At 34.6% G+C, this 17,989-nt stretch overlaps 1 protein-coding gene across 1 annotated transcript in view; it reads left to right on the plus strand.

Annotated features, from left to right (window-relative positions):
- Positions 1–6,159, plus strand: part of LOC113227555 — a 31,104-nt gene extending 24,945 nt beyond the window's left edge. The window contains exons 10-11 of the mRNA XM_026460507.1: positions 3,316–3,538; positions 4,358–6,159. Of these exons, the coding sequence (XP_026316292.1) occupies positions 3,316–3,538; positions 4,358–5,967 (1,833 nt within the window). The 3' untranslated portion in view covers positions 5,968–6,159. The remainder of the gene's footprint in view (positions 1–3,315; positions 3,539–4,357) is intronic.
- Positions 6,160–17,989: the final 11,830 nt, after the last annotated feature.

Here is a 17,989-nt window from a genome sequence, read left to right on the forward strand (position 1 = left end):
AAAGATACTATCTGGCGCTGTCTATATTTCAGTGCAAACAAGAATTGATATTTATAAGTGATGTATCACTGATGAGTTACCAGGAGTGCATGGCCTTTATTTCGTCTCTGTTATTGTTATATACTCGATGGCTCCTTGTTACCTTGTCCTTAACAGTTACAGTGCGACTCAGAGCTTTAAATTGTAAAGATCTGTGGGGCACTACCACTGCGCCCGAGACCCTGAGACATAAGTTGACAAGCCCCATGTGGCTGTAATTTCACCAGCACCCTTACTACCTAATTTACGTTAATGACCTCCCCCACCATATTGATAACCAATGCACTCTTTTTGCGGACGACATTTCAATGATAGTACCGTGTTCTAATACTAATGAATTAAACAATAAATTGGACTTTACCTTGGACAAAATTCTAAATTGGCTAGGAATTCATAACTTAAAAAGCTCCCCTACCTTTGAATTATAGTTATAATAATCAGACATTAACTACTGCTGTCACTGCTACACTACTGGGACACGATCTCGACTCAAACATGAACCGGAAACCGTTTATCCGTAATCTGACTAACAAGTTGTCATCTTTCATATGGGCCATTTTCAAATTCTATGCAGGTGATTGTAACTTTAGCACTTAAAAATAAAAATATTATAAACTATTTCTAGATAATTTTTTCCTTTACCTTTGACCATAGTATACATCAAATTTTGAAATCCTGTTGTTGGTCGCGATGTTTTTTTAATAATTTTGAGTTTTTTTTCTAGATTTAATGTCTCAAGGCGTAAATAAATAATACTCTGTTACCAATGCAAATATTTATTTTTTTTAATAAAGAACACATTAATCACAAATATTTTGGTATTATTGTTAATTACAGTCTTTAATCTCTCAAAAACACGCAAAATCAGAATTTGAAACTATTAATAATGTTTATTTAAATAGAGTTTTAAACAACTCTGTTACTTTATATTTATTAACAAATCTTAAAATTTCACCTTAATTCTCAAAAAATCTTTTTGTTAACATCTTATAACGTTGTATTGAAAATTATGAGTCTTATAAACTGGCCTATAACACATTTATAATATTTTAAGATCTAGTTTTACTAAAAAAAAATATTATAGACAATACATCTTTGGGACAGAAAATTAACATAGTTGTAAATCAGTAACTTAGTTGTTTTTTTGTATTACGGCTAGCCTAATAACTTGTACTATACCTAAATTAATGTTTAAAATTCCAACATGAGACATTGCATAATTTAATATTGTCATACTTAAACATTACTACTACATGTTTTACTTTTGCGTCGTTCTCTGTAACATCGCTGCTTTTCAGCAGGCGTAAGAGCCATCTTAGTACAAAAAGTCCTGAAACAAATTATTTATTACCATTGTGTATAAAACTTGTGGGTAAAGACTGAAAAAATACTACTCTGTTACTCAGTTTACAACTCTGTTACTCGAATTAGTAACACAATTGTTCAGTAACAGAGTGGTAAATTACATATCCCTTAAACAATTAATCGCAAAATAAGGTATAAAGTAAAATTATTGTTTCATATTAAAGATATTCACACCTAATACTACTTAAACAATGTAAAATTAAATAGGAAATACTGAGTACTTACGCAGAAATATTGGTAACAGTGTGGTTCCTGAATAAAAACACGCGCCTTTTTTCACAACGCGCGGTCAAATGACCGGCGTTGCACTCTCCCTCCACCCCCGCGCACTTTCTCGAACAATCTTAGACACCACGCCAAGTTGATGTAGGTGGCAAAGTAGCGCCATCTGTATTTCTGGGACTAATTTGCTATAGTAACAGAGTGTTGCTATGATAATGTGTTGAACGCGGGACAGAATTTAAAAAAATAGCAGGGAACATAATTTACTACAATCTTTTGTATCTAAGCATTGAACATGTTATGACAACGTCTGTATTTGGTAATCATATTAATTTTAATTTATCAGTGTAGGAGAAAAACAAAGTTATGAACGTATGATTGTACTGTATTACTATTCGGGACACTATGACTTTGTATGGAAAACAACTCTGTTACCAAAAATAACCATAATGTTACTTTAAAAAATGGAAAAATAATGAAATTATATAATTATTTTTCATATAGCATGTGTTGTTTACTAATTTATTTTTAACTTATTAACTTTAGTTCGAACAATTTGTTTTATTTAAGTAAATATATACATACATTCTTGAGGGACAAGATAACCTGCGACGAATTTGAAAATGGCCCATATACGCCCTACGTCATCTAAAGCGTGTAACTGATTTTAAATCTGCTCTTACGGCATACTATGCGTACTGTCACTCGAGGTTGTCTTATGGCGTCATTATGTGGGGAAACACTGCTAACGTAAATGATGAATTTGTACTACAGAAAAAGTGCGTTAGGCTATTGACAAATATAGAACAGAGATAATCTTGTAGACCTCTCTTTCAAAGATTAGGCATATTAACCTTAACGGGTACTTGGCACTTGGTGCAACGGGCTGGTTTCCGCAACTCGACGACAAAGCGCCTATTTTGCGTGACCTTAACGGGTATTTATATACTTGAAGCGTGCAAATTTATTAGAAACCATCCCACTTTATTTACTCCGAAAATTTAAATTAAACGTAACAACAGAAACGTACATCAACTACATGCACGTAGTTTGTTCTGGACCGCAAATTATGGTAACAAAAATTTACAATTACATAACAAATTTATATAAAATAAATTCAAGAATTCAAAATTTTCTCCAAACCTCGAAAATAATTCCTCGTAAATAGAAGTTATTACAATATTAAAGAACTTTTCAATGACGAATATAATTTATTATACATATAAATAATTTGTTGGTTCTCAATTAATCTTATGCGTGTATAATTATAATGATTTATTTAATATGATAACAATTTTTTTGCTTTTATAATGAGTAAGTGTTCTCATCACTATGCTGTGCCTTTACAGAATGTCACATGTACATTTTCAAGCCACTAAGTACTTAGTATAAGTGTGATAATGCAATAAATGAATGAATAAATGAATTAATTTTTATTGAAATTTTTGTTTAACCACCAAGGTTAATATATTTATTTATTTATACTATATAATAAAAAATATATTTATTTATTTATACATTTTAGAAAAACTTCGAACCCAGCCGGATTTCTAAGTGTTCGATCTTTGTATTAATAATTTTATCAAACTAGTGGAGTAATTTCACATAAAAAATAATTGAATGTCAATTCAATAAAAATTTTCGTAAAGATGATGAAGTTGAAACACGTAGAAAATGTGAAATCTGCAGAGCCTGGTGTCACGCAACAAGGCGCGGCCGCCGCTGCCGCCGGGCCCGGTGGCGGAGGCGCGCGCGCTGAAGGTGGCCAGCGACACGTGCGACGAGTGCTGGGACCACGACGCCGAGGCGCGCCTCACGGCCGTCTGCGTCGAGGAGCGCATGGCCGAGCTCAAGCTCATGCTGCAGCACCAGCCGCTGCGCCACGACAACAACCTGCACCCGCACCCGCCGGGTTAGTCGCCTCAATCGAATTCACCCAACCCTATTATAGTTCGTCTTTTTTGAAGTGGAGTCAAACGACACTCGCAGGGTTGCCGGTTTTCATTATATTTTAATTAGTCACGTTGTAGTTGTCGACAATTTTATCGATAGATTGTGAAAGTAGGTAAAATTTTTGCCAATTGTGAATTTACTGAATTGCGAATTTGAAATTGTATTTTTTATTCTAATTTTGACAGTTGATCTATTAGTATCAAAATAATTTTTTAGTCATACACATTTTAATAACGACGAGCAGATTTGAGAATTAATTTAAAATTATTTTTTTTAATACACATACTTTTTTTTACGCAACGCAAAAAAAAGAAAAATATTTATTGCCTGCCATCTCTAGCGGCTTGCAAGCGAGCAACACTTTGAACAGTCACTTTACTCCGTCTTCAAAAAACACCGACTTTGCAAAATAACAATTAAATAAACACGGGGTAGAGATTTGAGACAAGTCAGCAAGTCCTATAATACATAACAAGAGAATGACTGATTATTATTAAATGCCCCTATAAAATGCATTGTAAAGTTTTTTGTGATTTCTGATAATTCTAGTGCTAGTACCTCAGTTGGTCCCATAGATTTTTGATCCTTACCACAAATAGGATGGAATTTATCTTGCTAACTGTGCCATTTATCAATATCTTTAAAATTCATGGACAGTCTTCTAGAACCATTTCCCTGTAGCTATAACGATTAGAGTAGCTAACCTTGCTGACCCATCTCAAATTTCCACCCTGTATATAGATCACGTTGAACTAACATCAAGGTATTTGTTTATCAGACACCGGCGTATCACCACCAGAAATGGACAAGAACTCCAATTGTACCGCAACCCAGTGCGATGTCACCACACCCCTCCTTTACCCGCAGCCTCACATAGGTCGAAACGCTTGTATCGAACGTAATACACACACAAACGCTCACTCGCAGACAGTCGAGCTTATACATAAAAGCTTAAAGGACATAACGTCGCCCCCTGAGGGACCCCGAGTGCTAAACGTTGAAGAAAACTGCCTATCAGTCGCTAGAGTTAGTAACACGCGTCCCGTTATGTTCGAATTTGAGAATTCTGACCGTTTAAATGAAATAAGATCATATCAAAGACCTTTGGAATATGTTCCAAACGATGTTAGCTCGTGTGAACAAGATCGAAAGCCTAAGCAAACAAATTTGTTACATGATGTCAAAATCGAAAAACCTAAATGGGGTATAAGACGGTTTTTTGAAAAGAAATTGAACAAGAGTTCAAAAGTTTTGGAAACAGAAGTGAAATTAGTACCAGAAGTTCAAAATGGGAGAACTAAAACTTCCATTGTGACCGAAAAAGGTACTGATAGACCAAGTAATTTGATTCTTGAAGAGAGGGGCTATAATTTTGAAGTACCTTGTACTTTATCACCTCCAAATAGAACTTTATCTCCTACAATGTTAATGGAATCAGATATGAATAGAGAGAACAGAGTATTTGGTTTCAAAGAACTCCCTTCAAGGGATGACAATGAACTTAAAAATCAAAATCAGATTTTCGCCGTCATTGTTCCTAAAGCGAAACCTGCCGATTTCGGTCTCATAGAAATGCGCAACAAGAATGACAGTTCTGACAGTGTTAAAAACTCAGTACATACATCGAAGTCATCGCAGAGTATTTTCAAATCAGGCCATTCAGAATCTGAGGACTCGACAGGGAAAAAACGTTTAAGTTGTGATAACAGAATTACAAACAGCGGTCGGTCATCTAGAGCTAGTATAAATTTAGAATTACAATACATTGATAATAACCCAACAGAGAATTTTGCCGAAAGTCCATTTGATTTGAATTCAGATTGTTCAAGCAGTGAGGATGAACATTTGATGCTATTATCTGAAAATGGAGGATCCAAAATTACAATGCAAACAATACCAAAGCCAGAGGAAAAGAAAAAGTACCAAAACGAAGTCTTAAAAGACGCAAGCCATCGCACCGATATAGGTTTTAACAAAATAAACAAATATACCAACCTGGATAACGAATTTAGCGATCCCAACGACAAAGAAAACTTAGTTAATGGTTATAGTGGTGATAACCCAGTATACCTAGCGGCTTTGAAAGGTGAAATTGATACTTCAGACTTAAAATTGATGCAAGATAACGGAAGTCCTAAATCACCAAAACCGGCGTTGAAAAACTTAGCTATAAAACGGCAACATTCTTTAGAACAGGTTAGTGAGATATTTTCGTCTTCAGGCGAAATCAATTTACAAAACCCTGCTGGCAGGGTAAAAACTCCAGGTGATTTACCAATAGCCATACGTAGGGCACGTAGAGATAGAGCGTTACAGAAAGGTAGAACAAATGAATGCAATAGATTAAGCCTGTATGATGATAGAATGATGTTCGGTAATAGTTTGTAATTTTTAGTATTTTAAATAATTGTAACGTTCACTTTTCGTAATTGTATTTTGTATTCTTTGAGGGTAGTGTGGTTGGTTTTTAACAGACTTCAAAAAAGGAGGAGGTTTTGAATTCGACTGTTTTTTTATATGTTACGCAATTACTCTGACATTAATCGCACCACTCATGGAAGAATGGCGTAAGTGAAGTTACGTCAAAAACGCTTATTGCTCCATTAGTTATAGAAAAATATAACCCACATCCTCTCCAATTCTTGTAACTCTATCGACTAATATTGTAGATAGTTACAAGAATTGGAGAGGATGTGGGTTATATTTTTCGGATTTGTTAACCCATTTCGATGATTCTTTTTTTCCGGTGGAAAGGGTACGTACCCCTATCTACTTCCACAAGGATCTCGGTAGATCCCAATCAAATTGAGGAAACTGTTCCACCTCTAAGGGCGATGAACTGGTTTATTGAACTTCCACGATCGATTTCAGTAAAACGCAGTTAGAATTATAGATTTTGAAATACCAGAAATAAAATAACCACAAAACCGGAACAATTTTACCTTTCAATACCTAGTTTAAATCATGTATAATAAGACAATTAGTGCCTAGTACATTCCGCTCAGAGCGCCGGGCTGTCACATTATTATTTTCCTTGTACCTACAGGTGGTAAACATAATTTTCGTCCTATATTGAAATAACATTTGTTAAATGCAGTAGGTATTTACCTACGATTGATCCTTTCTATATCAGCATCACGGATTGGCATCTCGATTATGGCGGTATGATTATGAAATAGAAATTAGATGCTGAACAATTGTAATTTTGAGGCATTCTTGTTTAAAAAACTTGATGTCATTTATTAACCACTTTCATTTCTATCTACTATTTTATTGAGTTCTTTATAATATTTACACTTCCGTTTACGGTAAGATCTACAGTTGACATCTGTTTCCGTTATGACAGTTCCGTTGCATTATTAATGTGTACTAGCGAATCTCGGACAAATCGATAGTTGCACTATCTTATATTCGATTTTCGATTTAGTCGTCTTTACCGAAAAATAATCAAATATGGTTACTAAACTTCGTTTTAATCCATTTTGAACAAAATGTAAGCAAACAAGTCACTGACCCGACCATAGACGGTTTAGTGATGGTCAATTATAATGCCAACTACAAATCGATTAATTAATTGAATGAATCGATTTGTTCAATTGAGTCTTACTAGCGGTTTTCCCACATAACCTATATAAGCATATTTAAAATTTCCGAAATCTTAATTTTAAGTCCTCCAAATCCTTACACTTAGATACTCGTTCGATTACGATTGAAATATTCAGTTTACTAATCTATTACAAAAATTTTAATTGAATGAACCGAATGTTTTTTTTTCGTACAGCACTATGCATCCATAGACAAGTCATAGATGAAAAATAACCTCACTTTTGGACTACCATTTTTCAAATACAATTTTACGATGCTATTCAAATAAATATTGTTGGACAAAGTGATGTGATATCATGTCGAAATCTTCGAAATATACGTGAAAGTGTTACTTATTTAATTAAATACTATAAAGACCTCAACAAAATAGTTCTCGACAGGGCTTGTTTGGTTTCATAATTTAAGTGCATTTATTACAACAACACAATATTACTAAAAAACGCGCGCTCTACCGTCAAGTAATCCGCAACAGCCCCTGATACGTCGTATACGTTGTTAAACTCCGATGAAAACTCCGTTATGAATTGTTGCGGAAGTAGAAACGGAAACAGATGTGAAAAAGCGGGAACTCCCGTAGTTGCGGAAATAGAAGCACAGGTCTGTTGCATCACTACTATACATACAAGTAGCGATACTGCCTTTGTTTGTATGAAGTTACACTACTTGTCTTATTACGCTATGTTTGAACTGTGTAAAATAAAAATTTGTTCCCTTTGGTTCTTCTAAGGAGATCGAACGGTTGGACCGTCAAGAATTTTTTCCCTTTTTAGTCCTACTCAGGAAATGATAAATTGTTACACCATGGAATGAATCTCAAAATTTTCTTAAGAATCTTATGTTTTAGAATCTCTAAAAAATAACCACCCTACCCTAAAATCAAATTACCTTTTATTAAAAAAAATATTAATACAAGTATGTTTTAACGACAGCGTCAGTCTTCGTAAAAAATTCCAATATAAAAATTAATAAATCCTTCTTAATTGAGTGTCAGTATCTCCAAGAACACTTCATAAAGTAGGATTTTATAGCGACCTCGCCAAGGAATGCTCCATGGCCAGGCCGTAAAAATGTATTTTCGCATTTAGATTTTCAAATTTAAGTGTCATTAACTTGCATTTATATATAATTAGCTTTTAATATTCATTGTTATGAATTGCATGTTTCATTATTATGTGACACTTCACGAACACATTAAACAGTATAACAGATTTTCATGTTATCTAGATTTTGCTCAGCATCTGCCTAGGATGAGAAATTCTAGTATTTGTATTTAAATACGAAAAATTTAAAAATGTTGGCAATCGGTTAATGGGTTCTATAGGGAAAGTTATTTAGTGTAACACGTAGAGAGTCACACTAAGAAATTTCATTAGTATTTTTTATACACGTTTTGGTGCGTTCACTGTTAACGGTAATTTTTATTCTTAGAATTATTCGTTCAGAAATGAAGATAAAAAGGGACTTATTCTATTTTAAACATTTAAATTTTCAACAACCTCAATTCTGCTAATTTTCTAAAAAAATACTGGTCATTGCAATTCCATTGGGACTGCACTGAGATTATATTCCGTACGTATATATACTACATATACTCACGCCTTTGTGTTTCTATACAGGGGTAGGCAGAGCTTTAAGTGACACAGTGCAACTAAAGCCACATTTGGCAAATGTTTGGGTTAAGATTGTATAATCTTGTGTAACTTAGTGCACTAAAGTGACAGGTTGCCCGTCTATCGCCTACATATAGAACACTATTGAACCCAATTCCTCAGTCGACTTTTAGAACTTGCAGGGGATGATAATCAGCTGATACCTTCCATGTTTTTCTATTGGTTCCAGATCAGCATGGAACGGTTATATTCCAATTATGACAATATTTGTTATTCTGCTGAAATCTAGTTGCATTGGCAGGTGAGTCTCAATAGAGTGACATTGCTGTCCTCCATCCATATATCCGTATCCATTCATTCAATCACTAACGTTCGATGTCGTCTTACTAAAACCACCATGGAAATTACTAAGCATATCTTAATTTTTATCCCGTTGAATCAGTAATTTAGTCTTCAAATTAAATATATATAATATTAGTAGATTACGCCATCGATTTGCCATTGAAGAGCAGAATACCAAAAAAATTGCAATGGCAGTTGAAGAATAAGTAGCTCGGTGGCTAACCACTGACAAGCCACTACTCTACTTTTCGCAGAATACCTATACTTACAAAATCCTGCCATTGACATTATCAACACACAATTGAGATTTAAAATTAGCAGACTTAGGGCCCAGATTATTTCAAGATCGTTGTCCAGAAGTAATTCGTTTTTTTTTTTCACAAAATAGATACCTCACGTGACATTAAAAATGTGTATGAAAAGTACATGAGAAGGAAAATGTAACAACTAAAAAATTAACCAGTTTATCTTGTACCCTGATAATTTTTCCAACCCATGTGATAAATTAATTTATATGCATTGTAGGAAATGAAACTATTTTTCCGGATTTAAATCACGTATATTTGTTTTTTCAAACAAACCGACGTTTCGGGCCCTTTATAGGTCCAATGGTCACGGTTGACTGAGGTGGTACAGTCTTCAACCAATTATGTCTAATATTAATGCAAACCACCTTATTTTTTCACTATGGTTACAATAGGTATTAATTAAATACCTTATGTTTAATTTTACAAAGAAAACAATCACAAGTTACGCTACATTAAGTTTTACAAATTATTTTATTGAATGAATTTTTATAAATCCGGAAAATAGTTTCATTTCCTATGTGTAACAATCGCGAAAACCTAAGAACTCGATATATATGCATTGTTTTTGTAATGCTTGTGATAAGTAATGTTTTTTTAAATGTTATATTCTTACTAGAACTTTCCCACTGAATTCTGTACTACTGGTGGGACAACGAGGAATTTTACTAGGGTTTTTTAAAAGTTATTGATGTGAATTCGTTGATCAGTTTTTAATATTTGAAAAGGATGAAAGCGGTAGTTTATTTTGAAACTAAAAAGAAAAGATTTTTCAACCGAATATTGTTGTCCTCAACACGAATTATCTTTAACAACTTTATACGACGGCTTGGCTTGTTAATTTTCGCGAAATATGCCTATGTCGCAAAAAACAAGAGGAGTGTTATAAATATTCAGCGTATCAATGGGGCCTACTAGTGGAACAAAACTATAGTACTACAGGATAAAATGTTAGAATTTTAAGTTATTCTGTATATTTGTTTAAAAAACTGTACAGTTTAGTTCCTAACCTGCCATGTTTTGTTAAGTTTGCTGTGACAGTTTTTATTTTAATTTTAATAACGAGTACAGTCAGCAAAGTGTGTATTTTAATAGATTTCTATTGCATCATGTGTTAGTGCACCTTATTTTTTAAATAATTAAGAACGAATATTGTAACTCTAGCATTCGGTCAAGGGTTTATTAAATATATTTTTAAGAGCCAGCACTGTAATTACACAGTATTAATTTTATATAATGAAAATGTTACGCGGTTGTATGGCAACTGAAATGCTCATCGCCAACAAACTGAGGCAGTTGAAAGTTTCTTTTTAAACAGCAACAATATTAAGGTTAAAAAGATTGCGCTACAATTTTTTATTTTTAGTTACTAGTCTGAGTTAGACTATAATGGTAAGCACAGACTTGTCTGCATCGCGAAAATGTTAGTTTCACTATATTTAACACACATATTTGTAAAAAAATATTATAGACAGCACGCTCCACGTATGCACTTTTGTAAGCCTTAGCGACGGTTAAATGGTAAATAATAATAATTGTTTATTTCAGTCCGTAGCTTTTACACTTCAACCGTCTGTATATTATATTTATCGCGTGAGTTGCGGACAGATCTGTGGTAACCTTAACAAGCCAGCTTTATAACACAAAAGACATAAAACCCACCACAAATTGTACGATCGTTAGAGTGCTACGCACGTGTTAACAAGCTTGTTGGAAATATGTGTCATTTATCAATAAATTATAATGTTTCATATAAATTGTCTTGGTTTTTATTTACGTTGATTTGTTTTTTTTTTTAATGATGTTATGTAACGGACGAACAATTCGTGATACTGGCTTGCATGGCAACAGTAGGCCATGGTGGTAGGTGACATGCTTATCCGTAATGACATGCAAGCCATGCGCAACAGTAGGCCATTATCGCCCCTCGGCAGTACTGGTGTTCATAGTGGTAAAGGTTCGGTAGGTAAAAGGCTCGGTGTTGCCTGGCGACTCAAGATGGACGCCGAAATATTCACGGCCGCGGCAATTTATTTGTTTACTGCCTACAATTGGTATATTGGCGATATACACTCTACCACACCCCGGACACTCCATACAACGGTTGAAAATTATTTACCTGCTACTACATACAGCAAGGCGCTATCTGCACACGCACGCGCAAATGTGTGCGTGAAGTGGCAGGGTCACCCATCACTTTCTCGCACCCATTACGTTACGTGGACAGAGCGGCAACATAGCAAAAATTCTAACGCGAATCATGATTCTATTAATAGAATCCTAATAATTATACATGTCTATTAATAGGTATTTATATCGATATATTATTATATTTTTCATTATGTCACTAACTATAGTAATATTGAAGATTTATTTCAGAAAAGCACTTAAAATGTTATATTTCATTTCGGACATGTACTTTTAAGTAAGGTAACCAAGGTACTTGAAAGTGCTTGCTTGTTTAGTTCATAATTAGATATATTCACTACCTACGTAACATTAATCGGCAATACAAATTGAAAATTCGCGAAGTCATGGCGTCTCATTATATTGATGTAATAAATCTGTATTTTTTATACGTACATATATTAGTCTGCAGTAAATAAATTAAGAAAACAATAACTGAATGAGTCTCACACATCAGTTTTTTTTTACTTACTTCGTTCCATCTTTCGGAAAATGATGATAAACAGGCGTATACTGCACAATTCACAACCATTATAAATAGTAACGTAAAATTATGTTTTATATTAACGTACAAGTTTCGTAATGAATAAATAAAAACTATATTCAAATATCAAAGCCGTCTTCGGGTGAAAACGGCTCGCCGGCAGCCTTGTTGTCGTTCAGTCAATGTGACCGGCAATGTGCGGAGCGTGGTGCGGTATCCAAAACGGAGGGGCGGAGAGTGTCCGTTCTCTTCTTCTTTATTCTCTGACGCTACCCCAAAGAGAAAAAAGAACCGAACAATGGGCGACTATGGGAATACCACCGGCCACGATTCCTTTGAAGTGTAGCCGAAAAACCGACAACACCGCTATAGCGCGCCACGATCTACTAGCAATTGCCCCCTGTATATATTGGCAATGGCCCATAGGGGGCCAATGTGTACTGGGGCCATAACAATTGCAGTGTCACTCTAAGCGTTCAATCGCAAAGATCTGAGGGGCACTGTCGCTTGTCTGAAGGGCGCAGACATAAAGTTCAAAACAGAAATACTCACATTATTGCTTGGCGGCAGAAACAGGTAAGGGTACTACTTCCCTGGACGAATTCTTTCATAGGGAACTCTACTCTGTCCTCGTAACGAAAAAAGTCACAACTATGCGTACTTTATACAGCAGTTGTTCCCGCGCAGCTATGACCATTCAAGCGATCTATTTAAATATTTTTATTATGGTATGTAGACACGTCAGTACATCGAGCTACACATTGACGTATCTTGTTCCGTTGCACTGGAGGCGATTTTCGAACAAAAATGTGTAGTCTGATGTGCCGTTGTCCGTACTATTATTAAAAGACATGGAACAAAAGTTGTTGTATATGCAGGCAGTAATTGCCTGGACGATTATGTGTGCTGGTGCGGTATTCAGTGTTGTCAGGGCCGAACGTTGAGTCCAAAATTTGAATACGCTGCAAGTTACATTTTTGTTTTATCAAAGTCCAATAAAATAATCCTCACAGACCAAATACGTGATAATCCTCGTCGGGGGTAAAAGAACCGATGAATTTCAGTAAAATCCCTTTATTTCATAACTAATATAACAGAACGGTAACTACATACATTTTCCTATAAAAACGCTATACCTACTTACTATTAGCGAAGTCGAAGCATTACCTTAAGGTTTCTTTTTGACCGACTTCAAAAAAGAAGGTTCTCAATTCGACTGTTTCTTTGTGTATGTTACGCGATTACGCCGACATTTAATTTTATAACCGATTTCGATTATTCTTTTTTTGTTAGATAGATGGCACCTCATTAGTGGTCTCATTGAAATTTGCAAAAAATATTCCACCTCTCGGGCAGCAAATTAGGGATGAATCCGGTTTATTGGATTTCACCCACTTTTCGTTAACCGATTTCAATAAAACTTGGCAAGTAGATGTAATTCCACAAACTTTTGATTTTGAGGCAACGGTAGCCAGTAGCGGCCACCCGCAACCAGTAGCGGCCACCCGCAACCAGTAGCGGCCACCCGCAACCAGTAACGGCCACCCGCAGCCAGTAGCGGCCACCCGTAGCTTGCTTATTCTTGTGAACGAGCATCTTTGTGAACCAATGGCATCTCTATATTCAACCTTTTTTTTTCTCCGGCTCACATACTCGTACACATGGTCGTTATGTTATTTTCTTTTTTAATTTCATTTCCTTAAACATAATTTCTCGGTTTTAGGTTTTTGTCATCTAACGGCAACAGAATACCGCTAACTAAATGAAAAGGACATTTCCCGAAAGTCGACCTTTTCGTTTAGTGACGGGTCGAATTAACATTACATTACATAGTTTAGGAACGGACGCGAATTATTGTGAAATTGTACACAGCATAATGAACTTTTCAATTGTGTAATGTATAGTAGGTCTTTTTTTGAAATTTCTTTTCGTAAAATTTTAAATAGTCACGTAGTTGTTATAGACAATTTTATCGATAGATTGTGAAAGAAGGTAAAAATTTGATAAAAATCCTCCATCAGCTTATTTCGCCTGCCATCTTATATTTCAATTGTCAGTACACTTGTACGCACAGTATCTTTACAACAGGAGTGGAGACAAAATGATTCATAAATCTTAATAGTTCCACTCATGTTATGTTGTGGGGACATGAGTACTATCAAAATCCTACTGGACCCACTAGTGGGACCAAGAGTGGAACCAACAGTCCGAAAGCCCGCTTTTTACCACCGGACAAACAGACGTACGACCGGATATCATCCGTACTCGATCGCTTTTCGTCATCTTTTATTATGAGCACGACTCAGGAATGGAATTCAATTTTAAATAGAAGTGTATTTTTTTTAATAATATGTGACGGAACGAACAAGTCGTGCACCTGATGATAAGCTACACGCCTGTCCATAACAGTTGCAGTGCCACTCAGAGCTTTAAATTGCAAAGATCTGAAGGGCACTGCCACTGCGCCCGTCACCCTGAGACACAAGTGGAGTGGAAGTCTCATGTGTAATTTCACCAGCACCCTTACCCTGTATAAAAAAATTGAGAAATAATTCCACTTCATTTATCGCTCTATTCCGTCTGTCCATACCAGTTTGTTACTTGTGGTATAGAGAGATAGAATAAAGTTCGCTGCTCACTTACCCAGTCACGTTCTTATTACGTAACTCCTCAATTGTAAGCCGTAACGTTGAAAAGTGGGCTTCAAGAATAGATGTTTACAAAATATTTGACTGTTATGCAAAAAATACTAGAAAAACAAAAGCCGCGCCTCCCGTTTTGTGAAGTGTAATGTACAGTACAAGATAAAACACATTTATGTTGAAACGAGTGGAGAGAATGTTAGACTTCATGATATTTTTTAACAGGGTAGTTTGTAATAATTTCATTTTTTTAAATTACAACATTCAATTCAATCTTACAAACAACACCAAATAAAGAAAACTCTGTTTTTAAAAAATAAACTACACATTTATTACCTACATATCACATAAAATATTACATTTAACAATTAACCAATATAACCTAAATTGCCGCTTATGATCTAACGAAAAATATAGAAATGGAAATATATGAAAACTACATTTAATTAAAATATATATTTTACTATAGTAAAATAAAACAGGTAACAATCTTTTAAAATGCAAAATTGTGAGATTTTTTGAACAAACAAATACTACAACTTTTGTTTTATTAACAGCCATTTTAATAAAAAAAAATATGATTATAACATTGATTATAGCTTACTATAACACCATACACGGTGCTCTTTTAAATTCAATTCGCCAACACAGTAGGAACAATGGTAGCAAATATTCCACATGTTACTACTGGTAGTAACACAATTTATTGTAAAAAAAAAACATTGTCCACAGTATCACTATTCGGCATCAAACATGTATCAGCATTCAGCTTGCTAACTTGTACCTCATATAAAACACGTTCAATATGGACGCAAGTGCCGAAGCGTTTCAAATGGAATTTAACCCTTAAGACAACGCTAGTGTAATATTTGAACGCTTGAGTGAGAATAATATTTACAATTCAGTCAAGAGCACATCAACCTTTGGCCTTTGGAGCGTCCTTATGGTAAGCGACATAGAGTTTCATTTAAAGCTGAAGTGTCAAGATTGACATACTCTTGACCTACACATAATTCGCACTCTTAGTGTAAGGCCACATCAGCAAAATTATAATTTTTCTAGAACGACGTTTAAAGATTCCACTTCAATTTATTCAAGTACTCTAAAAACATAAAATAAAACTTAATTAGTTGCCTGTACACACTTCACTGTTTCTCCGGAGGTGCAAGTGCAACATAACTCCGCGGCTTTATTTAATAGACGCCAGTGGTACCGTTAGTACCAAAAATACTCCATGTTACTACCAGTAGAACCATGGGAACTGACTATAAAATTTCGTCGGAATATAAAAAAGAAACTTAAAAATATACCAGATACCCTTTTCTAAACCTTCCTAAAACAATTCGAAATGCAATTATATTTTTAAATTGTAATTGTAAAAGTTGTTTTATAATCAATATTGTGAATAATTCCTTCATAATGCACTAATACCGTGAGCCCATAATAGAGACGAGAAACTTTCACTAATCTTTTGTTACCATAGAATTGCTCATGTCTCATGGTCAGCCCGTTTGGTCAAGTCTTTAGAATTTTCGTTTTTTTTCTGAGGTGAAAAAAAAAGCATGAAAAACGTACCGTTGCTTTTGGAGTAGGTTTTTTTCTAAAAGTATAAAAATTTAAATATGACACGAGCATATCATATATTTTAGTTTTAATTTGGCACTAAACTTTTTTTTTAAACGTTTTGTTAATATTATTCTTCATTATATAAGTAGCTCAAAATAATTGAGTGTTTATATTGATGGAAATTCTCCAATAAAAAAAGCGCCACGTATGAGAATTCTATGAAAGTTTTTCATCACTCAACCAGGTACTTTTACAACTGCCAGAAGTCGACAAAAGATTTTTATTTTATAAGAGAGGAGGATGTAGTCTTCGGAATGTTTTTAACCAACTTTAAAAGTGGAAGAGGTTCACAATTCGACGATTTTTTTTTTGTATGCACGTTACGCGATTATTCCGGCGTCTGTGATACGATTTGGATGATTACTTTTTATTGAAAAGAGGGTACCTCAGTATTAGTCCCATTTAAATTTGAAGAAAATATTCCTCCTCCAAGAGTGGCAAACTAGGTGATGAATCCGGTTTCGCGCACTTTCCGGTAACCGATTTCAATAAAACTTGGCAAATAGATGTAATTCCACGAACTTTTGTAGTCGGTTTTTTAATGAAATTTGGAATTGGGAATGTTGGTTTTTCTAGTACTTACATAAGCTCATTTTTGTACAATTGCAAATTAAAGAAAGCGTATTATTTTGATGAAGATTGATCAAATCAGGAAATATAACCATATGGTATTATAATGTTGAGATGTCCCTTTATTAATTTTTAATATTTATTGTAATGAATATAATGATGTACTACCATGAAATTAATTTCATTCTTGTGAAATTACTCCACTTGTCTTTAATTATTGTAAAAGAAAAATTCCTTCAGACAGGATTCGAACTGGGTAGGTTCGAATACCAGGGCGTTTATTACGGGACTCACGGATTATTACATGTCCCTGACTAAGTAGTCCAAACGTCACTTGGTAAGTTTAATAACAAACGACATTCATTAAACATATCAGCATATGTGCATTTCTTCTCACTCATCCGTCATTTTTATTATTAACTGTTTTTGTCGTGTTCGAGTTCGACTCCTCTTGGAGTTCCAAAAAGTAGAAATAAGGGCAGAGAACAGCGGTGACGTCATCCAACATGTCAGACGAGGAGCGAATACAAGAATAAAGGTAGGATTTATATGGTTATCCGCGAACAAAAATACATATTATTTATAATTATTAAAACAAAGATGGGACACTCAGAAAAAATTTCTTCGATCCGGCCGGATTCGAACCGACGTCTTCTTGCAAACCGTGCCAGACGCTATACCAACTAAGCCACGTAACGAACCAGCGGACCTCACGAATTTTTCTATGTGTTTATTGTCGTGTCTTTGTATTTGGTGTTTTAACGACTTTTTAGCCGTAGCGCCATCTATGAGAAATCTTAAGTATTTCGTTACCCAGTTGGATATCTTTACAGCTACCAGCCCTGATATTAGATATTACAATTGATATTCAATTATTTTTACGAGTTTTCGATCTTTGTATTGATAAATATAACAAATTAGTGAACCAGAAATAAATTTGGTTTTGTATTTCTCTTTAACCGGCTTCAAAAAAGGAGGAGGTTCTCAATTAGATTGTATTTTATTGTGTATGTGTTACGCGATTTCTTCGGCATTTGT

Source organism: Hyposmocoma kahamanoa, unplaced genomic scaffold, assembly GCF_003589595.1.
Source record: "Hyposmocoma kahamanoa isolate Upper Pololo Valley unplaced genomic scaffold, ASM358959v1 211, whole genome shotgun sequence".
NCBI lineage: Eukaryota > Metazoa > Arthropoda > Insecta > Lepidoptera > Cosmopterigidae > Hyposmocoma > Hyposmocoma kahamanoa.